Below are 18,813 nucleotides of genomic sequence, written 5' to 3' on the forward strand. Positions count from 1 at the left end.
AATGGATCTGAGTACAGGCACGGATAGAAGAGCACCGATAAATCGAGCAGTGTTTGTTTTGAAAGGAGGTACACGTTTTTTTCTGCAATGGAGTGTAAAATATTTCCAATTAAACAAGGAATCATAAATATGCAATTTGTGAAATGTATGCGCAAAGTTGATTTTGTTTTACCTTTAGTCTCAGTGAATAATCACTTTTATGTTTGTTGAAAATGAAGTTTTATTGTATTATTCAGGAATATCTGATCAATTTCATGCTGTAATTACTTCGCCACCATGGCCTATTTATTTCCTTAACTTACCTCATTTGCACTCACTGTATATAGACTTTTTGTTTTCTTTTGTTCTACTGTACTATTGACTGTATGTTTGGTTTATTCCATGTGTAACTCTGTGTTGTTGTATGTGTCGAATTGTTACGCTTTATCTTGGCCAGGTCGCAGTTGCAAATGAGAACTTGTTCTCAACTAGCCTACCTGGTTAAATAAAGGTTAAATAAAATTATAGAAATGATGACCTCTGTTGAAAAGAATAAAGGACAATGAGTTTCAAACCTGTGAATGACCTATATCACCTATAGGTGGCAGCCTCACCATAAAATAAGTAGAACTAAGGTCAAACTAGGTGTAACACATAAGTGGTCTTGCAGTACAATTATGTGTTGGTTGGAATGAAAAATTGCCACATCACAACCTTTTGGAAGGCTTCCAAATACCACTGATGAACTTTTGAAACACATTTGAACTGCCAATACACGTTGTCGATGTGTAATTACAATATAACACCATGTTTAAAAATAATCATATTAGTTCTGCTTGTAAATTGGTTCGGTTAACCCTACTGGTGCGATGCATACAGCCCCTCTGTTCACTACAATATCATACTCAGCATACCCTTTGAAACAAATGCACAGTGCTTCTGCAATACAATACAATGAGATTCACTTACGCGCTGCATCAAAATGGAATATTCTTTCATAGGCCCTTTTCAATGTATCCTTAGTTGAAGTAATGCAGAAAATAAATTCTACATCGTTCTAATAGCCTGCATGCCGTTTGACCTAACAAGTGTCAGATTCCTCTTGTCACCCGTAAAGCATTCCTAAAGACTAGTGCAGCCTTTTGTGTGAGGCGCTGGAAGTTAACATAAGTACTACTTGAGAGGCCAGGCTGGGAAATGAGGTCCAGGCAGTACATCTTTCTCAATGGAGGTGGTGGTTGGGATCACAGTCACAGCGGTTGGTGTCTGCTACTGAGATGTAGGTGAGGATCAGGAGGTGTTTCTTGTTACGGTTCACGAGTAGGGCCCCTCGACAGGCTCGTTTGATGTGGTTGGCCTCTGTCGGCGGCTGGCTCTTTACGCTGGTGTGACAGTCATTGCAGGGTGAGTGACTGTCAATGCTTGGGCCAACAAAAGGCGAGAAGACAGCCATTCATGGCCCTGATAATAGCCAGGCCAGGACAAGGCTGCCATTCTCACACACTTTGATCATCTGGATTCTTTGCACACCTCTGTAGGGGCTCGCTATTTGTTTTACAGATGGACGCTGTTTTGAAAGTTCTCCTGGCCAGGGAAACTTGATGGAGATGCCTTGTGAAATGCTTGTGTTTGTAAATGTTTTTGGCATGTGTGTGTGTGTGTGTTCCTCTCAGATGGAACAAATGACATTCCTGTGGAAAAAAGTTTTTAGAGATGGCTGCTTTAGGCTGTCCAACTGACTTCCTAGAGGAGTCGTTCTTGGACATGTCAAATATTAGTCATAATGTTGAAATGGTCAAGAAAACATATTTTGGAAATGATTGTGTGTGTACTGGACAGTATATGTATAATACACTCAGTGGCGTACTGCAGTTTCTGAGCAAGCTCCCCCACCCAAAAGTATATATATATTTTTTGTTTTGGTAGATTTTTTGGGTGGGAAACAGCTAACTTCAGACAATTCTACACATTTTACCATGGGGCAAAGAGAAAAAAACAGTTGTATAGCTAATTTCATGCTATTCTAAACCATTTGCAATGAGGCTGAGAGAATTTAGATTTGAAAGTTTTTTTCATGCTATTCTACACATTTTGCCATAAGGCTGTGATATAATTTTGCAGTTTTACCACCAATTTCCTGTAATTCCAAATGTTCTGTCATGGTTTATGACGTGTTCATATGCTATCTGGGGAGGGGGCAGACCTCCAGGGTTCACCCAACCCAAACCCACCTCCGCCTTGCAGGGGGTGCAGGGGTGTGTGGCACGCCAGTGAGTACAGTATATGCATAGCCATTTATAGGAAATGTGTTTTTGTTGGTCACATTACGTAAGTATTCATTATTCATTTTCTCTTCCAAATATTGCCATAAATAACATTTTTAATTCCAACACTTTCTTTTGTTCGTTTACCAAACAGATTGAGCAAATATTTGAAGTATGAGTGTCAACAGTGGATTAATACTAACATCTTGACCATTCTGACTCACACCACTCTCACAGGGTTTCCCACACAAAGAGGCAAGGCACATTAAGATGGTTTGAATTAGTGAGTCATCTCAGAAAATATTGTAAAGATTTTTTATGCTGGTATTTACAAGTGCTACTTAGTGGAATAATGGCTGAGACTACAGAGGTGCATGTAACATTTAGCCTTTGTGATGCTTAGTTATTCCCATCACTGTACTTAATGCTAGACTCAAAGTACCCTTTTGGTTCTTGTCCAAAACCTCTGAGGGGTTTTAAAATGCTGAGCCAGCAGAGGTCATTACAGTAATTACGTCTACATGCCGCTATCTCTGTGTCTCACCTTATCAGTGTTCTGATTATCTGCTTTGGTATCACTGATGTGCAAAATCACAGCTACTTAATCACACCTGTCATGTCTCTTTTTTTCTTCAAAAAGCCACAGTTTGTGCTATCGCCCTGAGATCTACTCCCGCCATCGTAGGAGGATGAGGATAGCTTCTGGGTCTCTCAGAACAGTTCAGTCCATCAGATAGGTGCCCCGTTTATTACCAGGCCACCAACAATAGACAATAGTCACGAAGCAGGATATGCAAATGAGCCATGCTCTGACTAGGCCAGGGCACAGTGATAGTGGTGGTATGGTCAGTTCCTGAATGAGGCCTGGATGTTTACTCAGTCACCCACAGTGTGTGGCACAGAGATATCAATAACACGTTCATTGGTCCAAACTGGCAGGAAGTCGACAAGTGAAGACAGATGAATTTGCATATTCACAGAGGTTATTTTGTTATAATAATTGATTGGCAGTATGTTACACAGTGCATTCGGAGAGTTTTCATACCCCTTCACTTTTCCCACATTTTCTTACATTGCAGCCTTATTTTAAAATCTACACACAATACCCTATGCCCATGCTGGGAAATGGGGCGGCAGGTAGCGTAGTGGTTAGATCCAGTAACCAAAAGGTTGCTAGATCGAATCCCAAATGCATTAAAAATAAAAACAGATTTTTTTTTTTTTTTGCTATGAGACTCGAAATTGAGCTCAGGTGCTTCCTGTTTCCATTGATCATCCTTGAGATGGTTCAACAACTTGATTGGAGTCCAGCTGTGGTAAATTAAACTGATTGGATATTATTTGGAAAGGCACACACCTGTCTACATAAGGTCCCATAGTTGACAGTGCATGTCTGAGCAAAAACCAAGCTATGTGGTTGAAGGAATTATCCATAGAGCTCCCAGACAGGATTGTGTCAAGGCACAGATCTGGGGAAGGCTACCAAAAACTTTTTTTGCAGCATTGAAGGTCCCTAAGAACACAGTGGCCTCCATCATTCTTAAATGGAAGAAGTTTGGAACCACCAAGACTCTTCCTAGAGCTGTCCGCCTGGCCAAACTGAGCAATCGGGGGAGAAGGGCCTTGGTCAGGGAAGTGACCAAGAACCCGATGGTCCCTCTGTCAGAGCTCCAGACTTCCTCTGTGGAGGTGGGAGAACCTTCAAGGAGGTCAACCATCTCTGCAGCACTCCACCAATCAGGTTTTTATGGCAGAGTGGCCAGATGGAAGCAACTCCTCAATTGCACATGACAGCCCACTTGGAGTTTACCAAAAGGCTTCCTAAAGGACTTTCAGACCATGAGAAACAAGATTGTCTGGTCTGATGAAATCAAGATTGAACTCTTTGGTCTGAATTCCAAGCATCACGTCTGGAGGAACCAGGCATCGCTCATCCCCTGGCCTATGCCATCCCTACGGTGAAGCATGGTGGTGGCAGCATCATGCTGTATGGATGTTTTTCAGCGGCAGGGACTGGGAGACTAGTCAGAATTGAGGGAAAGATGAACGGAGCAAAGTACAGACAAATCCTTGATGAAAACCTGCTCCAGAGCGCTCAGGACCTCAGACTGGGGGCGAAGGTTCACCTTCCAACAGGACAACGACCCTAAGCGCACAGCTAAGACAATGCAGGAGTAGCTTCGGGACAAGTCTCTGAATGTCTTTGAGTGGTCCAGATTGAGCCCGGACTTGAACTTGATCAAACATCTCTGGAGAGACCTGAAAATAGCTGTGCAGCAACGCTCCCCATCCAACCTGATAAGAGCATGAGAGGATCTGCAGAGAAAAATGGGAGAAACTCCTCAAATACAGGTGTGCTAAGCTCGTAGCATTATACCCAAGAAGACTCAAGGCTGTAAAAGCTGCCAAAGGTGCTTCAACAAAGTATTGCGTAAAGGGTCTGAATGCTTACATAAATATGATATTTCAGTTTTTTTTTATTTGATTTGCAAACATTTCTAAAAACATGTTTTTGCTTTGTTATTATGGGGTATTGTGTGTAGATTGATGTGGGGGGGACTATGTAATACATTTTAGAATGTGGCTGTAACGTAACAGAATGTGGAAAAGTGAAGGGTTCTGAATACTTTTCGAATGCACTGTATTTACACATTATGTCCCTTGCGAATTTACTAACTTTCCCACAGCTGTTACAAATAGATGTTAGCTAACACATTGTTACAGTAAATGTGAAGACATTTGTATACTCACAATATAAATCTGCCTTTTAATATTTGGATAAGAGATAAAAGAGCAGAATTATTCTATCATAAGCTTAAAAAGTGAGGTCAGGGGTCAGCAACTGAAAGAATCTACAAGCCATCAGACTGCTGAACACTTGAACTGGACTGACCACCTGCTCTGATTCTCTGCACCTCACTCACGCACACACACCCGCCCACACAGACATACACGCATCCACACACACACACACACACACACACACACACACACACACACACACACACACACACACACACATATATTCATGCTACAGACACATCATAGCTGCTGGCATACTCTTATTATGATTGTTAAATACTGTACAATTTAAACACTTGCCCCCAATCCCCTTTTTCCAAAAGCACGTGTAAATATTGGACTATAATTATTTTACTGAGCCATTTACATTATGTTCATAGTCTTATCTTTTATTATTTATTATTGTTATTCATCATCGAGAAGGAACCTGTAGGTAAGCATTTAGTTGGATGGTGTATAACATGTGTATCCCATACTACTGTAATAAAACTTGAAACTTGAAGATCAGCAAGAGAAGTATAGAGGGAAAGAGGGGGACAGAGAGTAGGAGAGGAATAAAGATAAAGAGAGGAAGGGGAAGAGCGATTGAGCCTCAGAGGGAGCGAGAGGGAGAGAGAGTTAGAGAGAGGGAGAGGAAGGGAGAGAGAGTGAGAGAGAAAGAGAGAGAGAGAGATTAAGTCCAGAAACAGGGAGTGAGTCAGTGGAGTTAGCAAAAGAGAGAAAACAATTAATAATAGGAGCTATTACTGAGGGATCGTCAGTGCTAAGAGGGAGGTCGAGTTTCAAGCCCTTTTGAAGACTTTGATGGTACAAAACAGGCCTCATTACAGAGATATTATCTCCATTCATACACTTACAGAGCCGCTTGGATCCCTGCTGGGAAAGATTAGGTTCCTTCGCTTGTGAACATCCTCCTCTGGTGCCCGGGCTGCAGAGTTTTCTCAGCTCAGGGCGCACCCTGGCTGGGAGACGCGACGTGGGAGCCGACTGAAAGCCTTCTGCAGGAGAGAGGGGAGGGCTCAAACTCCCAACAAGCAAGCCCTTTCTCATTTGGAGAGAGAGCTGCGTCACACCAGAGGGCCCCCCACCGGCTACTGATCTCTGAGTTTAGCATATGCCTTGTATTTTAGGATAGGGAACCAATGGGCTTTGGGCCTTGTTTCTTAACGATCATCACATTGACTAAAAGTCTTGAATGGACTTGGATGCTGTCATATAGGCCTACTGTATTTAATGTTATACTATAAGTGTCTATCTAACTTTAAGCATCAGCTGTCAGAGCAGCTTACCGATCACTGTACCTGTACACAGCCCATCAGTAAATAGCACACCCAACTGCCTCATCCCCATACTGTTATTTCTTTTTTTTGCTATTTTGCTCCCCAGTATCTCTACTTGCACATCATCATCTGCACATCTATCCCTCCAGTGTTAATGCTAAATTGTAATTATTTTGCCTCTGCGGCCTATTCATTGCCTTGCTTCTCTAATCTTACCACATTTGCACACACTGTACATATATTTTTCTATTGTGTTATTGACTGTACATTTGTTTATCCCATGTGTAACTCTGTTGTTGTTTTTGTCGCACTGCTTTGCTTTATCTTGGCCAGGTCGCAGTTGTAAATGAGAACTTGTTCTCAACTGGCCTACCTGGTTAAAAAAAGGTGAAATAAATCAAAATAAATAATATAGTATGTTGTGTACTGGTTATTGAGAATATGCTGCACACCAAGATAAATATACTTGAATGTGTTTAAATATTCAAAATAATTTAAAAATGCGACATTATTTGAAGCACCATATCCACACAACTCATTTTGGGTCACTCATATTCAACCTCTACAATAATATGTCTAACTTCAATAACTAAGGATACTGTATGGGTCTATAGTCAAGCCACAGACAGCAATGCATGAGCTTGTGTCTAGCTTTGCACTGACGTTTGGATCCAGGACACCACAAAGCAATCTACTGCCACATCTGACATTCGGATGAGGGCAGAACCTTTGTTCTTTGACCTCCGGGGAAGACTGACTTTTAAATAAGAAGTTATACAGTACATAGCATGATTGTATGATTTTAATTATGGCCAATTTTCAGAGAGGATGGGCAAATGGAGCTTCCTGGGGGGGTATGTGAAGGCCAGAGGGGCACCAGATTGGTGCAGGCCACATGAAAGAGTTCCCTCTCCATGAAGGGAAAATCGGGATGACCAAGCAGCTGGCATATGAATGAAGTGGAAATAGAAGAGCTATCATAGAAATCAGCTTAAAGAGTCATTCAACTCAAATAGAATTCCAAAGAAACACCCCAAAGAAAACCCCCTTGACCCAGTTATTTGAGCTATCTTTTTATAATGGTATGTAGACCTACACGCCCACAGCATGATGTAAAGTCTACCAGCCACACGTGAATGTAGATGTATACTCTTTATTGATTACAATTAGATTTGCATATTTGTATTTAACTTCACACATTGTTGAGCAGGCATAAGCAAAGCCAGCTGTGATAGAAGGTCTTCTAGTACTTCAGAGGGCATTGAAGAATATTGTTTTCCATTACACCGCTGATAGAGAGAGCTGGAGCACCCTATAACAATTACACAGGCAAGCCTGCGAACACTCAGCTGTCCTGAGAACTATTTACATTTTTTTGAAGATTGGGAAACAGTTTTATACAATGCTAACATAAAACACATCCCCTATGTGTGCTGTGCTCTCCCGGCCCAGGCTCCTCCAGCCTGGCAACAGCACAGGCAGGCAGCGACAAACAGACAGTTATTCCGCTGGGCGGAAGAAGGGGAAGAAAGGACAGTCTGTAGGAAAAAAGGAATAAACCTACTGGAAGTCAAGAGACACTGCAGCGTGGTTTAATTGGTGGGGGAAAATTGTGATTTTTACTAGAGCCTATGAAGATAAATAGAGAGAGAGGCTTTGATGAGGAGGTCCACTGTATCTAATGGCCAGAACAAGCAGGTAGACAGGAACGGCTGCCGGGGGTTGGGGCTGGGGGGGGGAGAGAGAGGGCGGCTGGTTTCTGTCTCACTGGTCTTTTATGATGGGAGAGGGGGGAGATATAAGGACAGCCAACTCCTGGTAGCAGTTAACAAGCTAAAGAGTGTGAAGTGACTGTCGCCCTCTCTGTGCACGCACCCCTCAAACACACTTCCACCCCTGGACACCGTGGTCGCCCCGGGGCGGTACACATCATTGAAACCGGGAAGTAAGTGCCGCACTAACTGGATAGACACACTTTAAAACATGTGCTGTGGAGTGCTGCGGCTGGTCTCATAGTGAATGCTCCTAGCACCCTCGGCTGGCGGAAACAGATGATATCAAATATTTCATTTTGTTTCACTTTGGTGTAAAAAAAACAAAACAAAAAAAGAAGGTCAACACATAGCCTACAGTGCAGTTACAGTCTTATCATAATTTCGTTATTAATGAATATAACAGTGAACTTGAGCCACTCTTCAAATACCATCAGGAACAAACTTAAGGAGTGAGGACAGGACAGTATATGGACAGTTTTGAGAAATATTTAGTGTCATGCATTAGGGTGTCTTTCATTTCTCTGAAGCCAATGACTCAGTCCTGATTCACAGACAGAAAGACACAATGTGAAGTAGTAAAACACGTGTTCACCATTACCACCCTGGTCTTACGAATCAAAGGTGAACATCAGACACAGCCTCATAGAAACATTAACACAGGTGACCAGAAAGACTTCACTGGAACAGCTCTACCAACACTCCCCTCTGCCGTTGTTTCCGACATATTGATGCAAAACAGGGGCAAAAACTAAAGCCCTTTTTAATCTGTCCCATGTGTCTACAAACAGTCCAGTCTCAGGTGTCACAAAAGTCCACCTCCCATGTCACTTTACTGGAGTTACTTTCTTACTGATGATTTGACCTGGGAGAACTCCTCACCATCTTCAAGAGCTGGGACAACAAAGGTGTTTGACTTGACACTTTCCAGTTGACACTTTCCATGATGCAATAAAACCTATAGTTCGCAGGCTTAATGACACTAATGGCTGTCTAGGAACCATGATTAGGAGAACAATTCTATGTTAAGAAATTATAGAAGGGAGATGGTGCAAGCCTCTCTCGTTTATTTTAAATAGTTATCAATGATTGTGGCCCCACCCCTCTCCTTTCAACCCCCCAGATGCAAGCCCTGCCCAGGATAAAATGCAGGACAAGCCCAAGCCTCCCATTCTACACAGGAGAAAGGACTGACTGCACAGGGAGAGTGAGGACATTCATTTACTGCTTCATTGCGTTATACAGGCAGACAGACCTGACGCACACTCACTGACTGCCTCTCTCGCTCGCTCGCTCACTCACGAGCTGCTGCCTCTGTCTCTCTCTCTCCCTCATACACACACTGTCTCTCAACCCTCTGCCTCCCTCTAACTCTGCCTCTCCTCACTCACATATACACAGACACACACACACACACTCTAACTCTGTCTCCCTCGTTCTTTCACTCTCTCCTCTTTCTCTCTCTCTCTCTCTCTCTCTCGCTCTCGCACACACACACACACACACACACACACACACACACACACACACACACACACACACACACACACACACACACACACACACACACACACACACACACACACACACACACACACACACATACACTCACTCTTTCTGTGACTCTCTCTCCCTATCACACTCTCACACACACTTACACATGCACACATTCACTCTCTCTCCTCATTCAACTCATTCTCAGCCACGGGTCAGCAGCACAGACAAGCACCTTATTCCAGTCCAGCTGGAGAGAGGAGCATCGCAAGGTGCACACATCGCAAGACAGGACACTGACTGACTCTGCAGCCGTAAAAGAAGGACGCAAGCCAAGGAACAAAACAAGCTTTCGGAGAACAAGGAAACAACAAAAAAGAACAGATTGCTTTTGGCAATGGATTTACAAAGTGAATTGTTTTCCGGTGAATAAAAGCTGAAATACAAAGAAGAGGAGATCCTCATCAGACACACAAATTAAGAAACAAACTCATCTGGGAAAGAGGACTGGTTGGAAGCCCAGGTTCCTCTCTGCTCTGCTGTTTGGAAGCCCAGGCTCCTCTTTGCTCTGATCCTCAGTGACAGGGTCTGCTGCTCCCTCGATCATCACCCCTTCCCACCCTCAGAGAGCGACCACTCACCTGGACCACACAGCCCGGGTCTCCAGCCAGCCAGCATGCATACTGCCTGTGCAATGTGCACCTTGGGAGTCTGACTCACCATGTGCAGATGGATGCCACCCGTCGCTAGTCTCCGTCCTGACCTCGCTGCCATTGGCACTGCCCACGCTGGGCTTCCCCCCTTGCCCAGTGCTGCATCCCTTCGCTTGGCGTTCCTCACCCTGCTCCTGGTGGCTGGCACAGCTCTGGGGGGCTGCCCGCTCGGGGTAGGGCATGAACCCCTCCAAGTACTCGCGAGAGGCATCAACTGCTCATGGACACTGGAGCGGCACACACGCAGTTACAATCACCTAGAGGGCGACGTCCGACTACGGCGGCTCTACTCCGCCAACAAGTTCTTTCTCTGTATCGACAAAACAGGCAAGGTGGACGGCACCAGACGGAAAAACTACGCTGAAAGTGAGTAAGCTGACACTATCTCCCCTTTCTATCTTTCCTATGTGACGGAGAAGAGATGGGGTGCCTATTGTCTTTTATGGTGGTGTAAACTCTCTGATCTTGCTACTTTTATAGTGGTTCATAGGAGTTTCACTGGCTTGTATCAGCCTTTTGCGCCTATTTGTGCCGTGTTTGGAGCGGTAGACGTTGCTAGGTAAGCTAGTGTGGTTTAAGCCTCCTCATGGGAACCCCGGCACTGTGTTTACAGCAAGGCAGACTTGAGGAAAGACATTGTGCATCAGTTGGTCGTGCAAACTGGGCTTGGGAAAAAGCTTCAATTTCACAGGGGCTTAACATGTCAAAACTGTGTTGAAAGTCCTCTAGTAGCAAGGGGCAGATGTACCCACAAACCATTTCTGTCACAGTTTACATGGGCACAGCAATTTTAAATTTTTCACTGTTTTCTCACCAAGTTTATTTAGCGCTCTTTAAGGGGATAGTCAGGATAATTTGGAGCCTTTGTGATTTAAACTGTTAAGTACAGACCCAGAATCAATCTAACACCGATCCTGTGTGTGTGAAAACTTCAGATCAGATCAGAGAGCTGGCTTCACATCTGTGTACAGCAAGTGTACTGGGCTCGCCAACAGTGTTTAATTTATTGTAGACAGTCAGAGAATTTCCACATACCCATGCAACGTGATAAATCTCCTAACACATACCTACAGTATCATCAAGGATCTTCCAAAAATGCCTTAAACAGATCAGACCTCATCACCTGCTACCATCTCATCTCAGTATGTTCAGTTGTCCTAGTTTTTCCAGATTGGACAGCACTGTATCTGATGTTAGTAATAAGGACACTTGAGAGGAGGGACGTGCACTGGTGTCACTCACTCCACGATCTCAATCAATGGTGTCTTTCAGACCTTTGACCAGGTCAGACAAGTTGTCGCTGGTCATGAACTGACTTCCCAGTGGCCACTGGACAGCCTTGAGACGTTTACACCTTTGACGGTTATATTTATCCATTTAGTCGTTAATGCCTTTTTACGCCAGTGGGTGAGTCAGGTTTTTTCCATGCTACCGAGGTAACAGCAGGGACTGCCCAGTCAGTCTGCCACTGTGTACAGCCTTATAACCGTCTGGTGACATTTGTTAACATTTGTTAACTAGACTACTCATCTGGCAGACAGTTTTATACCTCACACACACGCCAACATAAATTCACATTGACTTGAATTATCACAATTCAAAATTGTGTCGGTGTTCGTTTCCCTCAAATGGGGATTCAAATTTTCATATTGGTGGTTTAGATGTCAGATATAATCATTAAATGTAACTATCTATGTTTGACACTTTAAAGGGAGGCGGAACTTCCTGATTTGGCCTCGTTTGGGTCATTAAGAAACGTTAGCGGCCCTGACTCAATTCAAATGTGAGTTGGTTTCGGCGTGTGGTTGATGTGGGTGTCTCGTGTGTGTTCACAGGTGGAAAGAGTTAGCAAATCTTCTGCCAATTAGCTTCAGCTGGCTGGTGTGCGAAGGTGGCAAAGTTGGTTTGACTTTAGATAGCCTATCTTCGGGCTAGTTAGGGACCGTCAATAAATTACACAATGTAAATAAGACAATATTTTAATTTTGCACACCTTTCAGTTCTCATTAAATACTTTCAATATTTGTATGCAAATTTCTACCATTTAAATGTTGTTTGAGCTTTTTAAGTTATTGAAATATGGAGCAAGTGGAATTTTAACATATTGTCCAATGTATATTTTGTAATTTACCGATGCTCCCTAACTAGCCCCATAGGGATATCTAAACTTAACCCAAATTTACCATAGGCATTACGATCAGGTCGCGTGCATCTGCACGCCAAATTGATGATTACTTGTGTGCTGCCAGTTGTGGGCATGTGGGCAGGGTTGAAACCAACCCAACCTTAATTTACGATGTGATGCAGCCATGACTACAAAACTCAGTTTTGCTGAGTCAAGCACGTGATTTTCCTGTGTTTTATATATATTTCCACACTATGAGGTTGGAACAATACTGTGAAAATTATGATAATGCCCTTTCAGTGTAATAGCTGTTTGAAAAGACTGCCAGAAATGTCAGCCTGTTTTGGTGGGATTGAGTTTTGGCCTTTCATGGTGACATCAACATGTAGTAAATTAGTTAATAGGCCAATAAGATTTCCAAACCTCTCTGCCAATCAATCAAATCAAATTGTATTCATCACATGCTTCGTCAACAATAGGTGTGGACTAACAGTGAAATGCTTACAATAAGAGCTCATTTTCAGTTTTCCTCTCCCCACTCAGACCACTCCCGGAAAGTCCTAGCAAAATTCTTGCTTGAGCAATTGGCCTTTGCAAAGAAGTCATCTGTATTTCTTTTTGACCAATTTAATTGAAAACAATCACAGTAAGGTACTTAATTGTTACCCAGAAATCATTTGATACTGAGATAAAAATGTCTGCATTGGACCTTTAAATTCATTGGCTGCAGCAGTAGAAATGTTGAATTGGCATGACAAGGGAACTTAATAAGAGGACTGTAGCTAGCTGAAACTTTTTCATGCTCCCTTAGAAAGCAGGAAAAGTGATGCATCTGGATTGGAAGATTTGTGGCTTTCCATGATCTTGTCAGAAGTGGTTAGTCGGTTGTACAGAGTGGTTCCCCATGAAAATGTGCTGCCCCCAAATGCAATGCTGTCTTTAACCACGATCCTCTCATTTCCTGCCCTGGAAAGAAAGATTCTCTATGAACACTACAGCACAGTGAGGGTGTGTACCTGCCTGTACACATACAGCAGCACCCTGCCAAACCAGTGGTCATTCAGGCTTTGCCTTGAAATTAGTTCAAGGGACCGTGTGGTCGTGATGTGGTCATACCTCACAATGAGACAATCTGGTTCGGTCTATTCTGAGGTCTAGTTTGGGTTCTGTGTCACCACAGGCCATTGCGTAAAGGCTTTTTCAATTCGACTTAAACCCTCTTTACCTAGAGAATTCCTTGATACTGATACGGTCACTGTGCTATAGATTGGAGAGGGACGACTGGGAGGAAGCTCTGCATTTGTAATGAGCTTCCATTGACACAGATACAAGAGTGCAGCCGCAGTACAACTGTCCCGGTGAAAAGAGAGTATATTATCTTTAAGTGGCTTGGCTGGCAGAGTAGATTTTTGTGTTCAGTTGATTTTCTCAAGTGTCTAATACAAGATGAAGAAAACAGCAATTACTTAATTATCCAAACATAAATCTCACTTTCTGTGAGCACATCACACATGAGCACACGCACGCGCAAATGCATATGCACGCACGCACGCAAGCACACACACACACACAAACTTACACATTCACACCACTCACCCACAGCAGACTCCTTGCTCCTTCCCACACGATTTAATGTTGCTGGTGTGAGTGGGGAAGCACAGCTCAGCAGAGCCCTGAATACTGTCCAGTGCGAGGCCCCTCCTTGTCCTCTGTGTTGCCCTTACAGTCTGTCAACACGGCTACATTTGCCCCGACAGCCCTACTACGCCCTCGCCCCACTCAGTTTTTCCAGACCATGCTTCCAACCTCTCAGGTGCAGAAACAGTCGGAATTAGTCAACAGGCACTCTGCTAATTGAGGTCGGAAAATATTGTATCAATCCCAGTGGACCTGAGTATGGAACAGCTGAGGGAAGAAGCTGGGTCTAAGAGAGATGGAAGGGACTGAGACAGAGAGATGGAAGGGACTGAGACAGAGAGATGGAAGGGACTGAGACAGAGAAACGGAAGGGACTGAGAGAGAGAGACGGAAGGGACTGAGAGAGAGAGACGGAAGGGAGTGAGACAGAGAGACAGAAGGGACTGAGAGAGAGAGACGGAAAGGAGTGAGACAGAGAGACGGAAGGGACTGAGACAGAGAGACGGAAGGGACTGAGACAGAGAGACGGAAGGGACTGAGAAAGAGAGACGGAAGGGACTGAGACAGAGAGATGGAAGGGACTGAGACAGAGAGATGGAAGGGACTGAGACAGAGATGGAAGGGACTGAGACAGAGAGACGGAAGGGACTGAGACAGAGAGATGGAAGGGACTGAGACAGAGAGAGGGAAGGAACTGAGACAGAGAGAGGGAAGGTGGGGTTGAAGAGAGCAGGTAGCACAGTCTTGAGACCAAAAGGTGAGCAAAGGAGTGATAGTCCAAAATCTAAATGGTTGGGATATCTGAATTAATTCAACTGTGTATGAGATCCAGATAGATGCTGATTCGTGTTCTCATATTTGTGTTTAGATACAATATGATACCACCACTCTACAGTGATGTTCTTAGAGTTCAGTGGAATATTATACTAAATGACTAAATGATCTGTGGAATATTGAAATGTAACACTTCTTGTACTGGTCTGGACACGATTTGTGGCCAGACATCAATTGCATAATTTTGCTAATCCACTCCAAGGTGCAGTTCTGTCTGAAAAAGCATGCTGTTCTGTCCTGATGATTTTGAACACACAGGTCAGATATCAATACCTGAAACGTGTTATTGTTGCATTCAGACCAAATCCCCACAGCTCTTTAAAGTATTTGTTAATCAAATCACCTAAATATCCATCAGCCATGATAAAGTGCCTGGCAAACCAATGAAAGATAGCTTGCAAAAACCACACGGGCTAAGTAGGCCTTCATTTGTGTGTCACCAAGGGGCTAAAAATAGCTTGTTGAAATAATAATGAGAGGAGAGAGTTTTCTTTTTGACTGATTGGGGTTCAACATGTTTTTCTTTTTAGCCAATGGTGGAGGTACAATGATCGAAAAGAAAAACAAATCAATGTATTTACAAAAGCTCTGAAAGTCGGCACGAATCATATCCTGTCCAAGGTCATGGGTCATAACTTACGAATTAAGCAGAGCACAACAGCTGTCGAGGTCAGACCGACCTCCACACGATAAACCCCAACAGCCAATCACTGAGTAGGGAGACCAATAAAATCACAACACAATGTTTGATGTTCCTCAGCCAGCCTTAGTCCAGTTCAAAATACATATTGGATCATTATGCTTGGCCAACCTCGTTTTCATACTTTTCCCTTTTTTCTCATGTCAGGTCAGCATGAAATATAGTTGGCAGGCATGCCAATGTATGAGCCATGTTCACATCTCACTTGAAAAGGACACACTGTTGAAATGAAGGGTGTGTGTGGCTAAGGGCATCAAACAGTTGAGCAGCCTCCAGGCTATGACACCGCGTTTAACCTGAGGAAATAAGGTAATGTGACAAGTATAATCAGAGAAGTCACATTAAAATATGTCTGCTTCGCTATGTGTCAGTTTGCTGTTTTAACGTTCTTCATCTGTGCAGTTTACACTGGGAGGAGGTGTGTCCTGTTTACCACATTTCCCTTCAGCTTAGCTTTGCAACATCTTGCTGTTTGATGTGCGACTTTCCTCTGCAATGAGTTCATGAGTATTTGACTTGGACTGGGCCCATAGGAAGAAAATCTTCCACCCCTCTAGAATATGTTGTGGAAAGGATTTAAACCCATTTGAGAGAGGGGAAACTGTCACTCACTGGCCAGAGAAGGACTAGGTTGAACTTGAATTGGGTAGGATAAATTATTTTACAGGCAACTAGCTGCTTGTAAAGACCTTACAAATTGGCCTCAGCAATGTCCACGTTATGATATTTATTGTTTAGTCCCTAAAATACGAGTTTATTTCTGTTTATTGTAGCTAGAACTTGCTAACAGTTAGTTTTAAGGGTTCCTATTACAGTGTAATTGCATGTGTGATTACACTGTAACAAGTATTGTAGTTAATTGTAATGACTCTGTAATAACAACATGTAACAGGCGGTAATTGCAGTCTAATTACAGGTGAAACAACAAATGCTCGTTACCATGCTTGATACAAATGGGCACGTGTCCACCATTTGTTTCGTTTCTTCTCAGCTGCATCTGGTTCAGTACCAACTGTCACAAAATTTGAATCTCTCGTGGACAGAAGCGCTATAGGTGTCCAAGGTTGGAAAGGTTGGTGGCTCAATAGGCTCTAATTACCTACCCATGAATACGCACTGTTCAACAAATTCTCCACTCAATGTTGTCACTAGCAGCTGCACCCCAAAAGTGTATAATCTGGGTGAATTTGGTTGAGTTGACAAAAACAGATCAGATATAGGTCAACCTCACTGACTGGGGTCTACCATACAAATGTCATCCCAGATTGTAATTTCAAAAATTACTTATAATTAATGTGTTGTTGCCCATTATGACAACCTGAAGCTCCTTGCCGTCCAAGTGGGAGGATAAACCCACTAGTACACCACAGAGTACATGTACTATCTGAATAATTACAATGTAATTAAACAAGATTTAGCTAGTTAAAACAAAGTGTATCTTAAGGGCTACTTATTGTAATTGTAATTATTGTGTACCTACATAGTACGTCACCTATGTACATAGTTACCCATGAACAATTACCATATACCTATTTACTACTCATTACCCAGTGAAAACAAACTAAATATGAGCATCTAATTTAGTCAACTTAATTGCAACATTTAAAAATACCTTACATTTCTTACAAAATAATGAGGATTTATATTGTTGTATTAATAATTTGATTAATTAGAATAACATAATAACATAAAATAACGATTTTAATAGTTAGTGACTCAAATCTACAGCCTATAGTATGGTGTGTAGCCTAGCTAGCTAATTCAGAAAAAAACAGCATTGTCTTTTTCCCCTTTTCAAAGGGTAGGTAGCATTAACTAAACCACGTGTAACATATGGATTTGCATAAGTATATGCATCAAAAGTCCCAAAGCAAAGCTACACCTCACTTTTCTATTTTTGGAGTTATTACATAAAACCCATCAGAATTCTGAATAATGCCGAAGTAATGCTGAAAAATGTTATGTGGGGTGTGATGTTATATGGAGGACCCGGCAAGCCAGCCTCTTCCCTATAATGTAAACTCCAACAAAAATAACGTCAAATGTTTAACTTAAAATAAAACCAAATCATATGCATTCATAACTACTGGTTTTAATTACATTTTTAGCCAACTTACAAGAAAATAGTTTTTGAATTTATTGTTACAAATCAGCTTGCAAGGTTGCTAGCTTACTAGCCAGTCAATGTTTACCCTAATAGCCTGCTAATGTTATGTTAGCACTATATGAGTCAGCCAGGCTGTACAGGTTTTCCTGCTCCTCTTCTGAGGAGGAGTAGCGAGAAGGATCGGAGGACCAATGTGCAGCGTGGTAAGTGTCCATATCGTTTAATAAAATATAAACTGAACACTCAATGAATACAAAACAATAAACGTGAACAAAACCGAAACAGTACCGTGTGGTGAACAAACACAGACACGGAAACAATCACCCACAAAACAACAGTGAAACCCAGGCTACCTAAGTATGATTCTCCATCAGAGACAACTAACGACACCTGCCTCTGATTGAGAACCATACTAGGCCGAACACAGAAAACCAACCTAGAAACACAAAAAATGCCCACCCAACTCACGTCCTGACCAACTAAAACAAACAAATAACACAAGAACTAGGGTCAGAACGTGACAGTACCCCCCCCCCCCCCCCCCCTCCAAGGTGCGAACTTCGCTACACCATAGTCTTAGTCCGCCTCTGTGGCCTCCTAGGAACGGCGACCCTTGCCGCTGACCCTGACCTGGGAACCCTAATAAATAGGCCCACAGGACTGAGGGACACCTCTGGACTTGACAAATTTCTCCGGCCTGAGGGGCAGCTCAGGACTGAGGGGTATCTCAGGTAGCTCAGGCTGGTTGACGGCTCTGGCAGCTCCTGGCTGGTTGACGGCTCTGGCAGCTCCTGGTTGGCTGACGGCTCTGGCGGCTCCTGGCTGACTGACGGCTCTGGCGGCTCCTTGCTGACTGCCGGCTCTGGCGGCTCCATGCTGACTCTGGCGGCTCAATGCTAACTGGCGGCTCTGGCGGCTCCATGCTGACTGGCGGCTCTGGCGGCTCCATGCTGACTGGCGGCTCTGGCGGCTCCATGCTGACTGGTGTCTCTGGCGGCTCATGACAGACTGGTGGCTCTGGTGGCTCATGACAGACTGGCAGCTCTGGCGGCTCAGGACAGACTGGCGGCTCTAGCAGCTCTGGACAGGCTGGAGACTCTAGCAG

The 18,813-nt window shown here is 43.4% G+C and overlaps 1 protein-coding gene across 1 annotated transcript in view; it reads left to right on the plus strand.

Annotated features, from left to right (window-relative positions):
• Positions 1 to 9,267: 9,267 nt before the first annotated feature.
• Positions 9,268 to 18,813, plus strand: part of LOC139410147 (fibroblast growth factor 22-like) — a 44,903-nt gene continuing 35,357 nt past the window's right edge. The window contains exon 1 of the mRNA XM_071155591.1: positions 9,268 to 10,670. Coding sequence (XP_071011692.1) covers positions 10,313 to 10,670 — 358 coding nt within the window. The 5' untranslated portion in view covers positions 9,268 to 10,312. The remainder of the gene's footprint in view (positions 10,671 to 18,813) is intronic.

The sequence above is a fragment of the Oncorhynchus clarkii genome, chromosome 5 (genome assembly GCF_045791955.1).
Source record: "Oncorhynchus clarkii lewisi isolate Uvic-CL-2024 chromosome 5, UVic_Ocla_1.0, whole genome shotgun sequence".
NCBI classification, from domain to species: domain Eukaryota; kingdom Metazoa; phylum Chordata; class Actinopteri; order Salmoniformes; family Salmonidae; genus Oncorhynchus; species Oncorhynchus clarkii.